The sequence below is a fragment of the Pan troglodytes genome, chromosome 18, assembly GCF_028858775.2.
Source record: "Pan troglodytes isolate AG18354 chromosome 18, NHGRI_mPanTro3-v2.0_pri, whole genome shotgun sequence".
Taxonomy (NCBI): domain Eukaryota; kingdom Metazoa; phylum Chordata; class Mammalia; order Primates; family Hominidae; genus Pan; species Pan troglodytes.
The window spans coordinates 34,755,166-34,772,500 of NC_072416.2; the positions used below are offsets into that span (position 1 = coordinate 34,755,166).

General features: G+C 49.4%; 2 protein-coding genes across 9 annotated transcripts in view; both read left to right on the top strand.

The window, feature by feature from the left end:
* Positions 1-11,426, top strand: part of SRCAP (Snf2 related CREBBP activator protein) — a 41,720-nt gene extending 30,294 nt beyond the window's left edge. For all 8 annotated transcript variants that reach the window (XM_016929705.4, XM_054669305.2, XM_054669306.2 and 5 more), the window contains 9 exons: positions 553-818; positions 957-1,159; positions 4,899-5,068; positions 5,221-5,417; positions 5,513-5,627; positions 6,117-6,236; positions 7,497-7,691; positions 7,845-7,928; positions 8,355-11,426. In XM_016929705.4, the coding sequence (XP_016785194.2) occupies positions 553-818; positions 957-1,159; positions 4,899-5,068; positions 5,221-5,417; positions 5,513-5,627; positions 6,117-6,236; positions 7,497-7,691; positions 7,845-7,928; positions 8,355-11,030 (4,026 nt within the window). In that variant the 3' untranslated portion in view covers positions 11,031-11,426. The remainder of the gene's footprint in view (positions 1-552; positions 819-956; positions 1,160-4,898; positions 5,069-5,220; positions 5,418-5,512; positions 5,628-6,116; positions 6,237-7,496; positions 7,692-7,844; positions 7,929-8,354) is intronic.
* A 440-nt stretch (positions 11,427-11,866) lies between these two features.
* On the top strand, positions 11,867-16,325 carry TMEM265 (transmembrane protein 265). The gene is made up of 3 exons (XM_016929715.3): positions 11,867-12,004; positions 13,037-13,204; positions 15,085-16,325. Exons 2-3 carry the CDS (start codon positions 13,040-13,042, stop codon positions 15,244-15,246), a joined length of 327 nt encoding a protein of 108 aa, XP_016785204.1. The 5' UTR covers positions 11,867-12,004; positions 13,037-13,039; the 3' UTR covers positions 15,247-16,325.
* Positions 16,326-17,335: the final 1,010 nt, after the last annotated feature.

Below are 17,335 nucleotides of genomic sequence, written 5' to 3' on the forward strand. Positions count from 1 at the left end.
GAAGTTTTTCAGACTGTGAAACTGGAAGCACAAAGATGGGAAAGGATTGGGTCGAAGTCATCCAGGTGTCCTCACTGCCGGGTTGCCCATTTTCTGTCTCAGAGTGATGAGACTCGGATGTCTGGTTAGCTGTTCCCATTCCACCCCATTCCAGTCTGGCCCTTGGCAAAAACCTGGTCTGGATTTGATTGGCGCCTCTGTATCCTGGTCAGTGATTTGAAGAAGGCTATAGTCCTGGAGTTGAGTGTTACGTAGGAAAATACCCACAAATCGTCCATTCTATAAACTTGTTGGAATTGTAGATCTTAATTTTGAATATTCAGTCATTCTGCTTTGGTAGCATACAAGGAAAGATCAGTTTTCTCTAGGAGAGAAGTTATTTAACATTGTGGAAAGAATAGTTCTCATTGATAACTTGGAAAACTACAAAAAGCATAGTGTATTTTTGGATCCCATGGTTTCTATATATTTATTTCCATCTGGGAAGAACAGTCAGGTTTTGATGTGGACTCTGAGGGTGCTGATTACTTCCTCTTTTTCTCTCACCCCCAGGACTCCCTGGAGGAAAAGCGGAAGCGGCAGCGGTCTGAACGCCTGGAACGGATTTTCCAACTTAGTGAGGCTCATGGGGCCCTGGCACCTGTGTATGGGACTGAAGTCCTGGATTTCTGTACCCTGCCCCAACCTGTTGCCAGCCCCATCGGCCCTCGTTCTCCTGGCCCCAGCCACCCCACCTTTTGGACTTATACCGAGGCTGCCCACCGGGCTGTACTGTTTCCCCAGCAGCGACTAGACCAGCTGTCAGAAATCATTGAGAGGTTGGCAGGGCTAAGTGCTAATGGGGAGTGGGTCTTGGGGCCTCAGAGTGGATGTAGTGCTTAGGGCTGGTGAAGGTGTTAACTTCTGGGGCATTTCAGAGTCCCATCTTTTACACTGCCTGCTTCTTCCTTTCACAGGTTCATCTTTGTCATGCCTCCTGTGGAGGCACCTCCCCCTTCCCTGCATGCCTGCCACCCACCTCCTTGGCTGGCCCCACGTCAGGCAGCCTTCCAGGAGCAATTGGCCTCTGAGCTCTGGCCCCGGGCTCGTCCTTTGCACCGTATTGTGTGTAACATGCGCACCCAGTTCCCTGACTTGAGACTCATCCAGTATGATTGCGGTGAGTTTTTTGGCCAGTGTAGGACCCTTGACTTCTCTTCTTTTCTTAGTATTAAGACTGTTGTATCAGAGGGATGCTGCACTTAAGTTCTCTTGTGATTTCTGTAAAGCTTTAGATGGTTTTTTAGGTTATGCTTATGGGCAAGATAGAGAAATGTAAGCCTTGTTAGATTCTTGACATTCATAAATATGACTTTCTTCTTTTTTTTATTTTGAGACAAAGTCTCGCTCAGTCGCCCAGGCTGGAGTGCAGTGGTGCAGTCTCAGCTCACTGCAGCCTCCCAGGTTCAAGTGGTTGTCCCACCTCAGCCTCCAGAATAGCTGTGATTACAGACATACGCCACCATGCCTGGCTAATTTTTGTATTTTTAGTAGAGATGGGATTTCGCCATGTTGGCCAGGTTGGTCTCGAACTACTGACCTCAAGCGATCCTCCCGCCTCAGCCTCCAAAGTGCTGGGATCACAGGCATGAGCCACCATGCCCAGCCATGAATTTGACTTTCATGAAAGTTGAAAATGTGCTGCTAACTCCTTCATTCAGTGATCATTTTGTGAACATGTTACATTTTGCTAATCATTTGGGATACAATAGCAAGTAAGACAGTGCAGCATAGGGTTTTTATTTAGCTGTATGGGAAAAGATGTCTGGTGGTACAAGACTGCACAGTAAGTAAACAGTAAATTTTGGTCTTGGAAAAGACAAGGACCTTTTTGTGTTGACTAGAATTATTTGGCGGTAACAGAAAACCAACTAACAGTCGCTTAAACCACAAGAGCATTTATTGTTTTCTTAATGAGCCAATCTGAGAATAGTGATGTGTAGCTGTTTCAGTAGCTTAACGATATTTTCAGGGACCAGGACCTTTTCTTCCTTCTTTCTTTCTTTCTTTTTTTTTTTTTTTTTTCAGATAGAGTCTCACTCTGTCGCCCAGGCTGGAGTGCAGTGGCTCGATCTCGGCTCACTGCAACTTCCGCCTCCTGGGTTCAAGCGATTCTCCTGCTTCAGCCTCCTGAGTAGCTGGGATTACAGGTGCACACGACCACACCCAGCTAATTTTTATATTTTTAGTAGACACGGGGTTTCACCATGTTGGTCAGGCTGGTCTCGATCTCCTGACCTCATGATCTGCCCACCTTGGCCTCCCAAAGTGCTGGGATTACAGGTGTGAACCACTGCGCCCAGCCTTTTTTTTTTTGAGATGGAGTTTCGCTCTGTTTCAAGGTATTCTCCTGCCTCAGCCTCCCGAGTAGCTGGGATTACAGGTGCCCACCACAACGCCTGGGTGATTTTTTTTGTATTTTTGGTAGAGACAGGGTTTCACCATGTTGGCCAGGCTGGTCTCGAACTCCTGACCTCGTGATCCCCTTGCCTCGGCCTTCCAAAGTGCTGGGATTACATGCGTGAGCCACTGCACCCAGCCTTAAGGGACCAGGACTTTATCTTTCTACCCTGCTGTACCATCTTTAGCTTTTTATCTTTTTATTCTCATGCTTTTGTTTCTTCATGATGTTAGGATGGCTGCCATAACTCCAGGGTATACACCAATCCTCTAAACAAGAAACAAGGGGTTGAGACAAAACACTCTGAGAAGGTTTTCTGGGAACAAAAGACCTCCAAGCTGACTTTGCTTCATAACTCATTGGCTCAAACTGAGCTATATGCCCATACTTAGAGCAATCACTGACAAAGGGGAATAGCAAAAAAGATCTCTGGCTTATTTAGATCAACTTGATTTATTTTCTGGGGTTGGGTTGGGGCCTTCTTCACCTGGGAGCAAGGAACCTCTGCCAGCTGTCCAGGGTTAATCAGGTTCTTTTACCCAAGAATGGCTGTTGGGTAAGTGACTAGTTCCACAGCCCTGCACAGACATTTGTATAGTAACATGTTTCGAGATTTTTAAAATTTCCTAGAATATAAGAAAATCAAAATTTTTATTAATATGTGTTCAATAAATGTTTTAGTAAAAAAAAGTGTTTTTGTTACATTTGAAACTATTCAGAGTAGATGAACTGAAAGTCTTGGTTAAAAGTGTTCAAGGCCGGGTGTGGTGACTCATACTTGTAATCCCAGCACTTGGGTAGGCTGAGGTGGGCAGCTCACTTGAGGCAAGTAAAGACCAGCCCAGGCAACACGGCGAAACCCTGTCTCCTCAAAAATTGAAAAATTAGTGGATATAGTGGTGCACACCTATAGTCCCAGCTACTCAGATGGCTGGATTGCAGGAGCCTGGGAGGTTGAGGCTGCAGTCAGCTGTGATCATGCCACTGCACTCTAGCCTGGGTGACAGGGTGAGACCTTGTCTCAAAAATAAAATAAGGCTGGGCCTGGTGGCTCACGTCTGTAATCCCAGCACTTTGAGAGGCTGAGGTGAGTGGATCACTTGAGTTCATGAGTTGGAGACCAGCCTGGGCAACATGGCAAAACCCTGTCTCTACAAAAAATACAAAAATTAGCCAGGCGTGGTGACATACGCCTGTAGTCCAAGCTACTTGGGAGGCTGAGGTGGGAGGATGGCTTGAGCCCGGGAGGCAGAGGTTGCAGTGAGCTGAGATCGCACCACTGCACTCCAGCCTGGGTAACAGAGCCAGACCTTGTCTCAAAAAATGAAATAATAAAGTGTTCAGGCTGGGCACGGTGGCTCACGCCTGTAATCCCAGCACTTTGGGAGGCTGAGGCAGGTGGATCACCTGAGGTCTGGAGTTGGAGACCAGCCTGACCAACATGGAGAAACTCTGTCTCTACTAAAAATACAAAATTATCCGGACGTGGTGGCACATGCCTGTAATCCCAGCCACTCGGGAAGCTGAGGCAGGAAAATTGCTTGAATCCAGGAGGTGGAGGTTGCCGTGAGCTGAGATTCCACCATTGCACTCCAGCCTGGGCAACAAGAGCAAAACTCTGTCTCAAAAAAAAAAAAAAGAAAAAGGAAAAGGAAAAAAATAAAAGTTCAAACTGTGTTACCAGAAATGTTGAAGTTATTTCTGTGTTTGATGGAAGGTTGAACTAGATAACTTTCTAAGAGCCTTTACTGTTCTGATCTTGACCTTAAATCCCTGTCTGTAAGCTGTGACCATGGATTTGTTGATATCTATCCTGTGAATCTGTTCTGGATTTCAGGTGGTATGACTGTTGTAATACTTAAGGATCTCTTGCTCATAAAGCATTGGGGATTCTGTTTTTCCCTCGATGTTATGTATTCCCCTACTCTTTTAGACTCAAAGAAGTTAGATTCTAGGCCGGAGCAGACCAAAGAGGTGAAGCCCTTAAAGGAAGAACTTGTATGGAGTTAAATGTAGATAGATATTTTTTGTGACAGGGTCTCGCTTTGTTGCCCAGGCTGAAGTGCATTGGTGGGATCTCAGCTCACTGCAACCTCTGCCTCCTGGGTTCAAGCCCGAGTTCTCATGCCTCAGCCTCCTGAGTAGCTGGGATTACAGTCACCCGCCACCATGCCCAGCTAATTTTTGTGTTTTTAGTAGAGACGGGGTCTCATCATGTTGGCCAGGCTGGTCTTGAACCCCCGACTTAAAGTGATCCACCTGCCTCAGCTTCTCAGAGTGCAGGGACTACAGGTGTGAGCCACCATGCCCTGCCGTAGTTAAACATTTTTGATCCGCTAGGCTAATTGAAACTTTGGCTTAAAGCATTGATTATCTTTCAACCCCAGCCTTGCATTGCTAAGCATTCTACCCATTGCAGCTTGTAGCTAGCTCCCTGTATCCCTTCATATCTCTTTAGGAAAGTTGCAGACGTTGGCAGTGCTGTTGCGGCAGCTCAAGGCAGAGGGCCACCGAGTGCTCATCTTCACCCAGATGACCCGAATGCTGGATGTATTGGAGCAGTTTCTCACCTACCATGGCCATCTCTACCTGCGCCTGGATGGATCTACTAGAGTTGAACAGAGACAGGTAACCCAGGTTTCTGCAGCTCTTAGAGGCTCACCTCCGCTTCTCTCTCCTTTTCCCAGGATTTGGGCTTCCAGATGGGGTGCCACCAAGCCTTTAGACCTGTTTTGGGGGATAAGTCTCCCAGTATCATCTTTTTTTCCCTTTCCTTCTAGGCCTTGATGGAACGGTTCAATGCAGACAAACGCATATTCTGCTTCATCCTTTCAACTCGGAGTGGGGGTGTGGGCGTGAACCTGACAGGAGCAGACACTGTTGTTTTTTATGACAGCGACTGGAATCCCACCATGGATGCTCAGGCCCAGGACCGCTGTCACCGAATTGGCCAGACCCGGGATGTCCACATATATAGGTATTGCCTAGTCTTCCCTCACCTTACTTCCCGTTTACTGATGGGGTTTCCTGGATATATTTGGCTGCTTACACACGGCCTTCATCACCCCCTAGGCTTATCAGTGAACGGACAGTGGAGGAGAACATCCTAAAAAAGGCAAATCAGAAGAGAATGTTGGGGGACATGGCCATTGAGGGAGGCAACTTCACCACAGCCTATTTCAAACAGGTACTAAGTAAGATCTTTTAGCCTATGCAGGAGAAAACTGCTGCGCCTTCAGGAGTTCCTCCTGTTTATTAAAGAAGACTGCTTTGGACTTTGGGAGGCTGAGGCAGGCGGATCACTTGAGGCCAGGAGTTGGAGACCAGGCTGGCCAACATGATGAAACCCTGTCTCTACTAAAAATACAAAAATTAGCCGGGCATGGTGGTGGGCGCCTGTAATCCCAGCTGCTTGGAAGGCTGAGGCAGGAGAATCACTTGAACCTAAGAGGCGGAGGTTGCAGTGAGTTGAGATGGCGCCATTGCACTTTAGCCTGGGTGACAAGAGCAAAACCGTCTCAAAAAAGAAAAAACAAAAAGGACTGCTTTGGCCTTCACAGACCTGCGTCTTCAACCAGTGGTACCCCTGACAGTTCCAAGAACCATCAGCCTTACAGCTTAGACCTAAGACTAGCATTCTGTTGATTCTGACACTTCCCTCTGTTCTATCTGATAGCAGACCATCCGAGAGCTGTTTGATATGCCCCTGGAGGAACCTTCTAGCTCATCCGTGCCCTCTGCCCCTGAAGAGGAGGAAGAGACTGTGGCCAGCAAGCAGACTCATATTCTGGAGCAGGTAAAAAAAGAGTGGGCAGTTCGTAAAGTTGAGCTAATTCTTACAGAATATCTTGTCTTTTGTTAGTCTGTTGAGCTTGTCCAGGGGAAAGAGATGTTTCTTCTGCTTCCCAGATTACAGTCAGCCTTTGATAGTTGTAAGCACATTGCTTATTGGTTCACATGATTAAGTAGGAAAAAAAAAACAGGATTTTGGAGTCTTTAGTTTTAGGTTTGAATTCCAGTAATGCTTCTTAATTGTGTTAAGACAAGTTACAATTGTCACTCTTCTGAACCTCACTTTCTATTAAAAGTAATGTGGGCAGGGCATGGTGGGTAGCTCATGCCTGTAATCCCAGCACTTTGGGAGGCTGAGGCTCCCAGCTGGAGAGCCCTGAAAACACACAAATGCTCAGACCCAACACCCCAAAATTATGATAGATTTTGAGACAGGGTCAAGGAATAAATCTTTTAAGAACCTTTCCAAATGTGATTTTATTATGTGTAAGTATTTGAAACAGCGTTTCACATTAAGTACAAAGCATTTCTTATATCCACCTCACCATCTAATCCTCAAAATTATTTCCTTTTCATTAGTATTTCCACTTAAGAGAAGTGTTTAAGTTGGTGCAAAAATAATTGCAGTTTTTGACATTACTTTTTTTTTTTTGGAGATGGAGTCACGGAGTCTCGCTCTTTCGCCCAGGCTAGAGTGCAGTGGCGCGATCTCGGCTCACTACAGCCTCCACCTCCCGGGTTCAAGTGATTCTCCCGCCTCAGCCTCCTGTGTAGCTGGGATTACAGGCGCGTGCCACCACGCTCAGCTAATTTTTGTATTTTTAGCAGAGATGGGGTTTCACCATGTTGGTCAGGCTGGTCTCGAACTCCTGACCTCATGATCTGCCCGCCTTGGCCTCCCAAAGTGCTGCAATTATAGGATTGAGCCACTGCGCCCGGGTGAATTGTGCATTTTTATTCACATCTTTCTGTGGTGGCTTTTTTTTTTTTTTTTGAGAGCTGAGGCTGACTTTAAAGGAAGGGAAGTACAGCGAGCAATCTCAAAAATACTCATTTTTCCCTAGTGGGAGTCCTGGTAAAATCCATTCCATCCTTTGTGGACCACTGAGTTGTTGTGGTAACTCTGGAGGCCTAGGAGGTTGTTGAGTTCTGTTGCAAACCTAGTTTGGTGTACGCTTGGTCTCAAGTTCTTGCCTGAATCAAATCACAGGATGTAAAGTACTTGAAGTCTCATGTTTTCTTTTTCTTTTGTACACCCTGGTAGGCATTGTGTCGGGCAGAAGATGAAGAGGATATCCGTGCAGCCACCCAGGCCAAGGCTGAACAGGTGGCTGAGCTTGCAGAATTTAATGAGAACGATGGGTTTCCTGCTGGTGAGGGAGAGGAAGCTGGCCGGCCTGGGGCTGAGGATGAGGAGATGTCCCGGGCTGAGCAGGAAATTGCTGCCCTCGTAGAACAGGTCAGTGCTGGACCCACTAGTTCTTGACTTTACTGCTTCCCCTGGGCTTGTGACCCTCCTTTTGTCTTCCCTGGTGGGAATAAACAAGGGTGGTGGGGCCCTGGGTACCGGGTACCAGGTTCCTAAGTTTATCACCACCGCTCCTCCTTGCAGCTGACCCCCATTGAGCGCTATGCCATGAAATTCCTGGAGGCCTCACTGGAGGAGGTGAGCCGAGAGGAGCTCAAACAGGCAGAAGTGAGTATTTCCAGGGGTGGGGCTGGCAGTTGGAAGCTGCTAATTTCTTTTTTTTTTTCTCTTTTTTTTTGAGACAGTCTCGCTCTGTCACCCAGGCTGGAGTGCAGTGGCACAATCTCGGGTCACTGCAGTCTCCACCTCCCGGGTTCAAGCAGTTCTCCTGCGTCAGCCTCCCGAGAAGCTGGGATTACAGGCGTGCACCACCACGCCCGGCTAATTTTTGTATTTTTAGTAGAGACGGGGGTTTCACCATGTTGGCCAGGCTGGTCTTGAACTCCTGACCTCAGGTGACCTGCTGGCCTTAACTTCCCCAAGTGCTGGAATTACAGGCGTGAGCCACCGCGCCTGACCTGGAAGCTGCTAATTTCTACTCGCTCTCTACTCTGCTTGCCTCCTCCTGACCACTTTTGGACCCTGTTGTTGTAGGAGCAAGTGGAAGCTGCCCGCAAAGACCTGGACCAAGCCAAGGAGGAGGTGTTCCGCCTACCCCAAGAGGAGGAGGAGGGGCCGGGGGCTGGGGATGAGAGTTCCTGTGGGACTGGTGGAGGCACCCACCGGCGCAGTAAAAAGGCCAAAGCCCCTGAGAGGCCAGGGACTCGTGTCAGTGAGCGTCTTCGTGGAGCCCGGGCTGAGACTCAAGGGGCAAACCACACTCCTGTCATATCCGCCCATCAAACTCGCAGCACCACCACACCACCCCGCTGCAGTCCTGCCAGGGAGCGAGTTCCCAGGCCAGCACCTAGGCCTCGACCCACTCCAGCTTCAGCTCCGGCTGCAATTCCTGCCCTTGTTCCTGTCCCAGTTTCTGCCCCAGTACCCATTTCAGCCCCAAATCCAATAACCATTCTCCCTGTCCATATCTTGCCTTCTCCTCCCCGTCCTTCACAGATTCCTCCTTGTTCTTCTCCTGCCTGCACCCCTCCTCCTGCCTGTACCCCTCCACCAGCTCATACACCGCCTCCAGCCCAAACCTGTCTTGTAACTCCTTCCTCTCCTCTCTTGCTTGGTCCACCTTCTGTGCCCATCTCTGCCTCAGTCACTAATCTCCCCTTGGGCTTGAGGCCTGAGGCAGAGCTATGTGCCCAGGCATTGGCATCTCCAGAGTCCCTGGAGCTGGCTTCTGTGGCCAGTTCAGAAACCACCTCACTTACTCTTGTGCCCCCTAAAGATCTGTTGCCAGTTGCTGTGGAGATCCTGCCTGTGTCAGAGAAGAACCTTTCTCTCACCCCTTCTGCACCCAGCCTGACCTTGGAGGCTGGCAGCATCCCCAATGGTCAAGAGCAGGAGGCACCAGATTCTGCTGAGGGGACCACCCTTACAGTGCTGCCTGAAGGTGAGGAGTTGCCCCTGTGTGTGAGTGAGAGCAATGGCCTGGAGCTCCCACCCTCAGCAGCATCTGATGAGCCACTTCAGGAGCCACTGGAGGCTGACAGGACCTCGGAAGAGCTGACAGAGGCCAAGACCCCAACCTCCAGCCCAGAGAAGCCACAGGAACTCGTTACAGCTGAGGTTGCAGCTCCATCCACCTCATCTTCAGCCACTTCCTCGCCTGAGGGTCCTTCACCTGCCCGACCTCCTCGGCGTCGCACCAGTGCTGATGTGGAAATTAGGGGTCAAGGGACTGGTCGGCCAGGACAACCACCAGGCCCCAAAGTGCTTCGAAAGCTGCCAGGACGGCTGGTAACTGTGGTAGAGGAAAAGGAACTGGTGCGGCGGCGGCGGCAGCAGCGGGGAGCTGCCAGCACCCTAGTGCCTGGGGTCTCTGAGACTAGTGCCGGCCCGGGAAGCCCGTCTGTCCGCAGCATGTCAGGGCCAGAATCCTCCCCTCCCATTGGTGGGCCCTGTGAAGCTGCTCCTTCATCCTCACTGCCCACTCCACCCCAGCAGCCCTTCATTGCTCGCCGTCACATTGAGCTGGGGGTGACTGGTGGTGGCAGCCCCGAGAATGGAGACGGAGCACTGCTCGCCATCACCCCACCTGCTGTGAAACGTCGGAGGGGGAGGCCCCCCAAGAAGAACAGGTCTCCAGCAGATGCTGGGAGAGGTGTGGATGAGGCACCCTCATCCACCTTGAAGGGAAAAACCAACGGGGCTGACCCAGTCCCTGGGCCTGAGACCCTAATTGTTGCAGATCCTGTCCTGGAACCACAGCTTATTCCTGGGCCCCAGCCTCTTGGACCCCAGCCAGTTCACAGACCCAATCCCCTCCTGTCACCTGTGGAGAAAAGAAGGCGAGGGCGACCCCCTAAAGCACGAGATTTGCCCATCCCTGGGACCATTTCCTCTGCAGGGGATGGCAACTCCGAAAGTCGGACACAGCCACCCCCACACCCATCACCCCTAACCCCACTCCCACCACTGCTAGTTTGTCCCACTGCTACTGTTGCCAACACTGTCACCATTTCAACGTCCCCACCCAAACGGAAGAGGGGCCGACCTCCCAAGAATCCTCCATCACCTCGGCCCAGCCAGCTCCCTGTCTTGGACCGTGACAGCACTTCTGTTCTCGAGAGCTGTGGATTGGGGAGGCGACGGCAACCCCAGGGCCAAGGGGAGAGTGAGGGTAGTTCCTCTGATGAGGATGGAAGCCGCCCCCTCACCCGCCTGGCCCGCCTTCGGCTTGAAGCAGAAGGAATGCGAGGACGGAAGAGTGGAGGGTCCATGGTGGTGGCTGTAATTCAGGATGACCTGGACTTAGCAGATAGCGGGCCAGGCGGGTTGGAATTGACACCACCTGTGGTCTCACTAACCCCAAAACTGCGCTCGACCCGGCTGCGTCCAGGGTCTCTAGTCCCCCCACTAGAGACTGAGAAGTTGCCTCGCAAACGAGCAGGGGCCCCAGTTGGTGGGAGTCCTGGGCTGGCAAAGCGGGGCCGCCTACAGCCCCCAAGTCCCCTGGGGCCTGAGGGTTCAGTAGAGGAGTCTGAGGCTGAAGCCTCAGGTGAGGAAGAGGAAGGGGATGGGACCCCACGCCGACGTCCTGGCCCCCGCCGGCTTGTTGGGACCACCAACCAAGGGGACCAGCGCATCCTGCGCAGCAGTGCCCCTCCCTCCCTGGCTGGCCCTGCTGTTAGTCACAGAGGCCGCAAGGCCAAGACGTGAGTGGGCTGCCCCTCCACCTAGGCTTTCCACCGTGGCCACTCCCTCCATGACCAGGCCTGACTCTGTTAACCACTACTTGAAGTCTTGAGGGGGAAAGCCTCCAGGGAGACATAGGGGCCTTCTCCCTTCTTCCCACCAAAGTAGGGGGTAGGCAACTGGTTGTCATGGAAATGGGGATCATCACAGTCCCCTTCCCCTTCACCCCACGTGGCTGGGCAGTGTTAAGGGTGGCAAGATAGTCTCTGTCCCCACCCCCTTGTACTTGATTCCCCAGCTGTCTTTCACACAGCCCCCCACCCTTAGGGGAAGGGGGAGGGGCTTCTCTACAATGAGGTTTTTTTCTTTTTTTTTTTTTTTTAAGAAGAAAAAATAATAAACTTAGTTTCTGTACGAGCATCCGCGTAAGGAGGCTTCTGATTTTCTGGTCTGGTGGAGGGTTGGGTGGGAACTTGGGCATCGTTTTTCTCCTCCCTCTTGTTCTTGCAAAGATCCTAGCACCTGATCTCTAGCCCAGGACTGTATGTTCCAGGCAGAAATCTACCCAAGAAGAGGGAAGATTGGTGAATTTGATGTGGTAGGGTGCCTTTCCCTAGTCAGTTTGAAGTCACAGATATCCTTTTCCTCTCATTTCTTTTCCCTCAGTTCCTAGATGTTCCTCGGAGCTCTTTGATGCCTCAGACCTTTCCCTTTTATCCCTCTTGCTCAGGTGCTTCCTTTCACAACTTTTTCCAGAGGGCAGGCGTCCTAGCTCCAGTTGCTCCATCCCTTGGGCCCTCCCCTGCTCTTCATCTAGCCAAACTGGTTTGAGTCAGCCACACCCCTTCCCAGCTCCCTGGGCTCTTCACGTGGTGGCTGGCCACTCAACCCCACCCCTGGGCTTGGCTTGGAGCCCTGAGTCAGCTCCATCACCACCCAAGCCAAACCAAAGCTGAGGCAGGAGCCGAAACTCAGAGTCCCTCAAGGCCTATAGCCAGGTAAGAGCCCTGTTCATTTTTACATTCTCTGTTCACTCCCTGGGCCCTCCTTGTGTCCTCCTGTTGACTCTGTGCTTACCTCATCTGAGTTATTTCTTTGTATTTACTTCCCTGCAGCTTCTTGGCACACATCATTCTTTGCTCTCTACTTGTCTCGCCCCTTTCACCTTTCCTATCCTTTGTTACTTGGGTTTAGGGAGCCAAGGTGGTTTCATTTTGTCTGGGTTGTAGGGGAATGGTTGGAGATAAGGGTAGAAAGGTGGTTTGATGCCAGGGCCTAGAGGACCTGAGAAGTAGGGAGACAAGAAATGGTTAAGTAGGGCATCATTTTGCAGGTTTCTGTGTGGTAATGAGGTCATTTAGACTCAGTGTACTAGTCTGATTGTGTTGTGTGGCCTGGGTTAAATTGGAGAGAGGAGGTGGCAGGGAGGCAGCATAGCAGAGGAAGCCCTGACTTAGGGAAGTAAAGTCTTTCTGATGTTTGGTTTTAGTGGTAAAAAAGGGCTTACTTGGGTACATTTTCCTTACCTTTCTCCATTCCCATAACTGTTTTCATGTAAAATGGCTGCTTTGCTTGAAACGGGGTGCAGTACCTAGGGTCCTGCTCTCTGACATCTATAATACTCAGGGGGCAGCCTCTTGGGAATTTGGGGGAATTGTAGAGTCCTTTGAAATACAGATTAAAATAACAGATTCATAGCAGCTTTCAAGAGTTTGTATTTCTCCTCCTCCTCGGTGTGCACCTGTCATTTGGCTTCTTCCCACTTGTTGAAACACTAAATAATACAGATAATGCCTTGTCTACACTGGCTTGCTTTCAAAGACTCAGAACTCAAGCTTAGGTAAAAGGATTCCAGCCACACATTTCCTCTCCTGCTCTGTGAGTCACTAGAGGAATTCCCCAGTAAGGCAACATTCCTGAGTGCCAGGCTAGGCCATGAGAACAGAATGCTCTGAGAGGGGTGGAGTCTGAGCAAGCAAGGCCAAGGGCTCTGTTGTTGGGCTCACAAGTACCTTGACTATCGCCCACAGGTGATGGAGGACGAGGAGAAGGCAGTGGAGATCTTGGGCAACACGGAAGCTGCTCATCCTCCATCCCCCATCCGCTGCTGCTGGCTCCGCCTCCGCTGCCTGGCAGCTACTAGCATTATCTGTGGCTGCTCTTGCCTGGGAGTCATGGCTCTGGTGTTTGCCATCAAGGTGAGGAGTGCAATTCCCATGGGAATGGGGGTGGGTATAAGGCAATGGTTTCATGTATCTGATCTATCTACATTGACCAGTCACTGAATACCTATCAGTGCTCTGGGCCTAGTGCCAGAAATAAGAATAAGACAGGGTTCCTTGTCGTCAGAGGACCCATAATCTAATGAAAGAGGTGACAGTGAAAATGGGTAATTAATAGAATGCAGTTCATCAGTACCGTAATATAGGAAGCACAGGACAGTGTGGGAGCCAGGGAAGATCTATGTATGTAATTATATATGTGTATATGGTAGAATAGGTGACTGGAAAGGCATCCTAGGAGAGGTGACAGGATTAATCTTAAAGGGTGAGTGAGTAAGTGTGGAAGGGCATTCCAGATAAAAGGAGCAGTGTGTACAAAGGCCTGTGGAGCATGACTGGACCAGTGAGGAATAGTGAGAGATGAAGCTAGAGGACCCAGATTCCCAAGGGCCTCCAGTTCTGTGCTTAAGAGTTTTGACTTTATCTTGAAAGTACTGGGGAGGCATTGAATGGCTCCTGCAGGGGAAAGTGACATGGTCAGATTTGAGCTTTAGAAAGATCCACTCTCAAGGCCTACATCGAGGGTGAATTGGAGGGGGCAAGGCTGGAGGCCGCTGAACGGTGATGAGCGCAATCTCTAGGAGTCTGAAAGACACTTGGGTTTTTGAGAGGGCTTCACCATTTCAAAAAGCCTATTAGAAACAGCACATGTCCGCCGGGCGTGGTGACTTAGGCCTGTAATCCCAGCACTTTGGGAGGCCGAGGTGGGCAGATCACGAGGTTAGGAGATTGAGACCATCTAGGCCAACATGGTGAAACCCCGTCTCTACTAAAAATACAAAAATTAGCTGGGCGTGATGGTGCATGCCTGTAATCCCAGCTACTGGGGAGGCTGAGGCAGGATCATTGCTTGAACCATGGAGTCGGAGGTTGCATTGAGCCGAGATCATGCCACTGCACTCCAGCCTGGTGACAAAGCAAGACTCTGTCTCAAAACAAAACAAAACAAAACAAAACAAAAAACAGCACATGTCCTTTAGGAAAGGCTACACAGGCTAACTTAAACTTCATGCTGGAATCTTCTCAACCCTAGACATATTTTAACAGTCAGAAACTGTAAGAACTCCTGGGTTCCATTAGGGCAAAATCCTAAAAAGGGCCCTTAATGATGACAAAGAGGCTGGGCGCAGTGGCTCACGCCTGTAATCCCAGCACTTTGGGAGGCCGAGGTGGGCAGATCACTTGAGGTCAGGAGTTCGAGACCAGCCTGACCAACATGGTGAAACCCTGTCTCTACTAAAAATACAAAATTAGCTGGGCGTGGTGGCACGTACCTGTTATCCCATCTATTCGGGAGGCTGAGACACGAGAATTGCTTGAACCTGGGAGGAGGAGGTTGCAGTGAGATTGCACCACTGCACTCCAGCCTGGGTGACAGGAGTGAAACTGTCTCAAAAAAAGAAAAAAAAAAAAGATGGAAAAGATGAGGCCCATTGGGCTGTGAGAATGAGGTGGTGTTTGGGCATGAGTGAAGTACTCTAGGCTCACTGTTTCTTGCCAATAGTTACAAATTCTGAATCAATCTTGGATAGTTGGAAAGAATGGGGAATAACAGAATTGGAAAGTACTTTCCCATAGGCGATCTTGTGAGCTATGGCCACCCTGAGAAGTAGGCAGGGCCCAGAGATGGGTACCTTATTTTGCAGATGAGAGGTTAGAATCAGAAACTGGAAAGGGAGGTAGAGGGTTTGGATGTGAGATTTTGATCCGTGACAGGGAAGGGGGAGCGGAGTGGGGAAATGGGCACCTTGGGGCAGAAGCAGGGGGAGAACCTAACCAAGAACCTGCCCCCACAGGCGGAAGAGCGGCATAAAGCAGGCCGGTCCGAGGAGGCAGTGCACTGGGGGGCCCGGGCCCGGAAACTCATCCTGGCCAGCTTTGCTGTCTGGCTTGCTGTCCTCATTCTGGGTCCCGTGCTGCTGTGGTTGCTCTCCTATGCCATCGCTCAGGCTGAGTGACCCTGGATGGCCTCTGCTGAGAGCCAGCCGAGACCTCCTGGATCCTGCAATGCGGCATTGCTAAGGTCCTGTGACAGCAGTGGTTGGAAGGATCCTGGTTGGAAGGATGGGGACCCTCTCAAGGGTCTTTGGAAGAGCTCTTCTAGCCCTTTATAAAAGGAGGGCAGCAGCTGAGACTGATGAGAGGAGGGCAGCCTGCTCTGTTCTTTCAGGGCCCCCCACCCCCATCTCCCCTACCCTAGCCCACCCTAGGGCCTCTACCCAGCGGGAGGGGTTGAAGACCAGGCCTGGTTTTATTAGAATTCATTTTGTAATAAAAGCCTTTTTTAGTGGTGAAATACTCCTGTCTAATTGTTCTCCTCCTGCTTTCCCTTGGGCCCTTGGTGAGAGCCAGACTGGACATCTGACTGATAGCAGAAGCCAGCATCCACCTCATCCAGGAGCTCCAAGAGAAGGAAACAATTTTTATTTTCTTCTTCTGGAAGTTTCCCTTCTTGGAAAGACCCCAGCTTCTCCCTTGTACGTCCACAGAGACTCTGAGGCCAAGAGTAGTAGCAGCTGCTACTATTTATTACTTACTATATTCCAGGCTGTGTTCTAAGCACTTTATATTTCTTAACTTCCTCCAGTTTTCAGTCACTCAGTAGGTGTCTGTACTATCATATCCATCATATGAATATATCACATATGATAGGTACCAACTATCTGAGTGAAAACTGGAAGAAGTGTTCTAAAATGACAGTGTTCTCGTTTTATACTTGAAGAAACAAACAGATTTGCACAAGGTCCTCAGCTACTAAATGGTAGAGCTGAGACTGAACCCAGACAGTTTGGTTCCAGAGCTGAGAGAGGAGTGAAAGAGTTGGGTAACAGCAACAACCATCCTGTACATGGAGATTTGAGTGATTAAAATGGATTTTCATATCTTTTATCTTGGACCTCATAATATTTCAAATTTTTTTTTAAATTATGAAGTATATCATACATATAGGAAAATACCCAAAACAAGTATACAGTTCATTAACACAAAGCAAACGTGAATAACCACATTCAGTAAAGAAATTGGAACACTGTCAACACTTCAAAGCCTCCTTTATACTCCTCCCAATGACTGCTACTTCCTTTCTTCCCACAGGTAACCACCATTCTGACTTCTAGCAGTGTCATTTAATTTTGTCTGCATTTGAACTTTATATAAATGGAATCATGTATTCTTTTCATGTTAACATTGTGAGATTCGTCAATATTTGGAATAGGTGTAGTTTTCATTGCTGTGTAGTATTCAGTCATATGAATGTATCACAATTTGTCCATTTACTGTTGGTGGACTTTGGGATGTTTGCAGTTTGGGGTTATTATGAGTCATGCCTTTTGGAGTACGTCTGTCCTGGCAAGCACCTTACCATAATTCAGAGTCCAGAAGAGCACCTAAAGGAACTGGAGATGTTGCACACTGAAGAGAGACTAGAGGGGAAGGAGAGGCACATGATGGCTGTCCTCAGTGTTCCCAAATGCTCCAGGAAGAAGGAAGAGAATAGATTGGTGGTCTCAGAAGTTAGAATTGAAACAGTTGGTAGAAGATAAATATCCAGGGCAGTGTTCTCAACATAGCTTCACAGTGGAACCACCTGGGAGCTTTAAAAAGTAGTTAGGCCTGGGCTTTATCCAGACTACATTCTGACTTAATTGCTGTGAGGTACAGCCTCGGCATCAGGATTTCTCAGTTTCCCAATTAATTGTAGTACACATAGTTTGAGAACTACTGCTCTATAGATAAGATTTTATTGTATTCACTCTGCAATTTCTAAATCAGGAAAAAAGGGTAACACATTTTAGAAAGTGTTTTTGTTTTTTTGTTTGTTTGTTTTGAGAAGGAGTCTCGCTCTGTTGCCCAGGCTGGAGTGCAGTGGCACAATCTCGGCTCACTGCAAGCTCTGCCTCCTGGGTTCACACCATCCTCCTGTCTCAGCCTCCCAAGTAGTTGGGACTACAGGCGCCCGCCACCATGCCCGGCTAATTTTTTGTATTTTTAGTAGACGGGATTTCACCATGTTAGCCAGGATGGTCTTGATCTCCTGACCTCGTGATC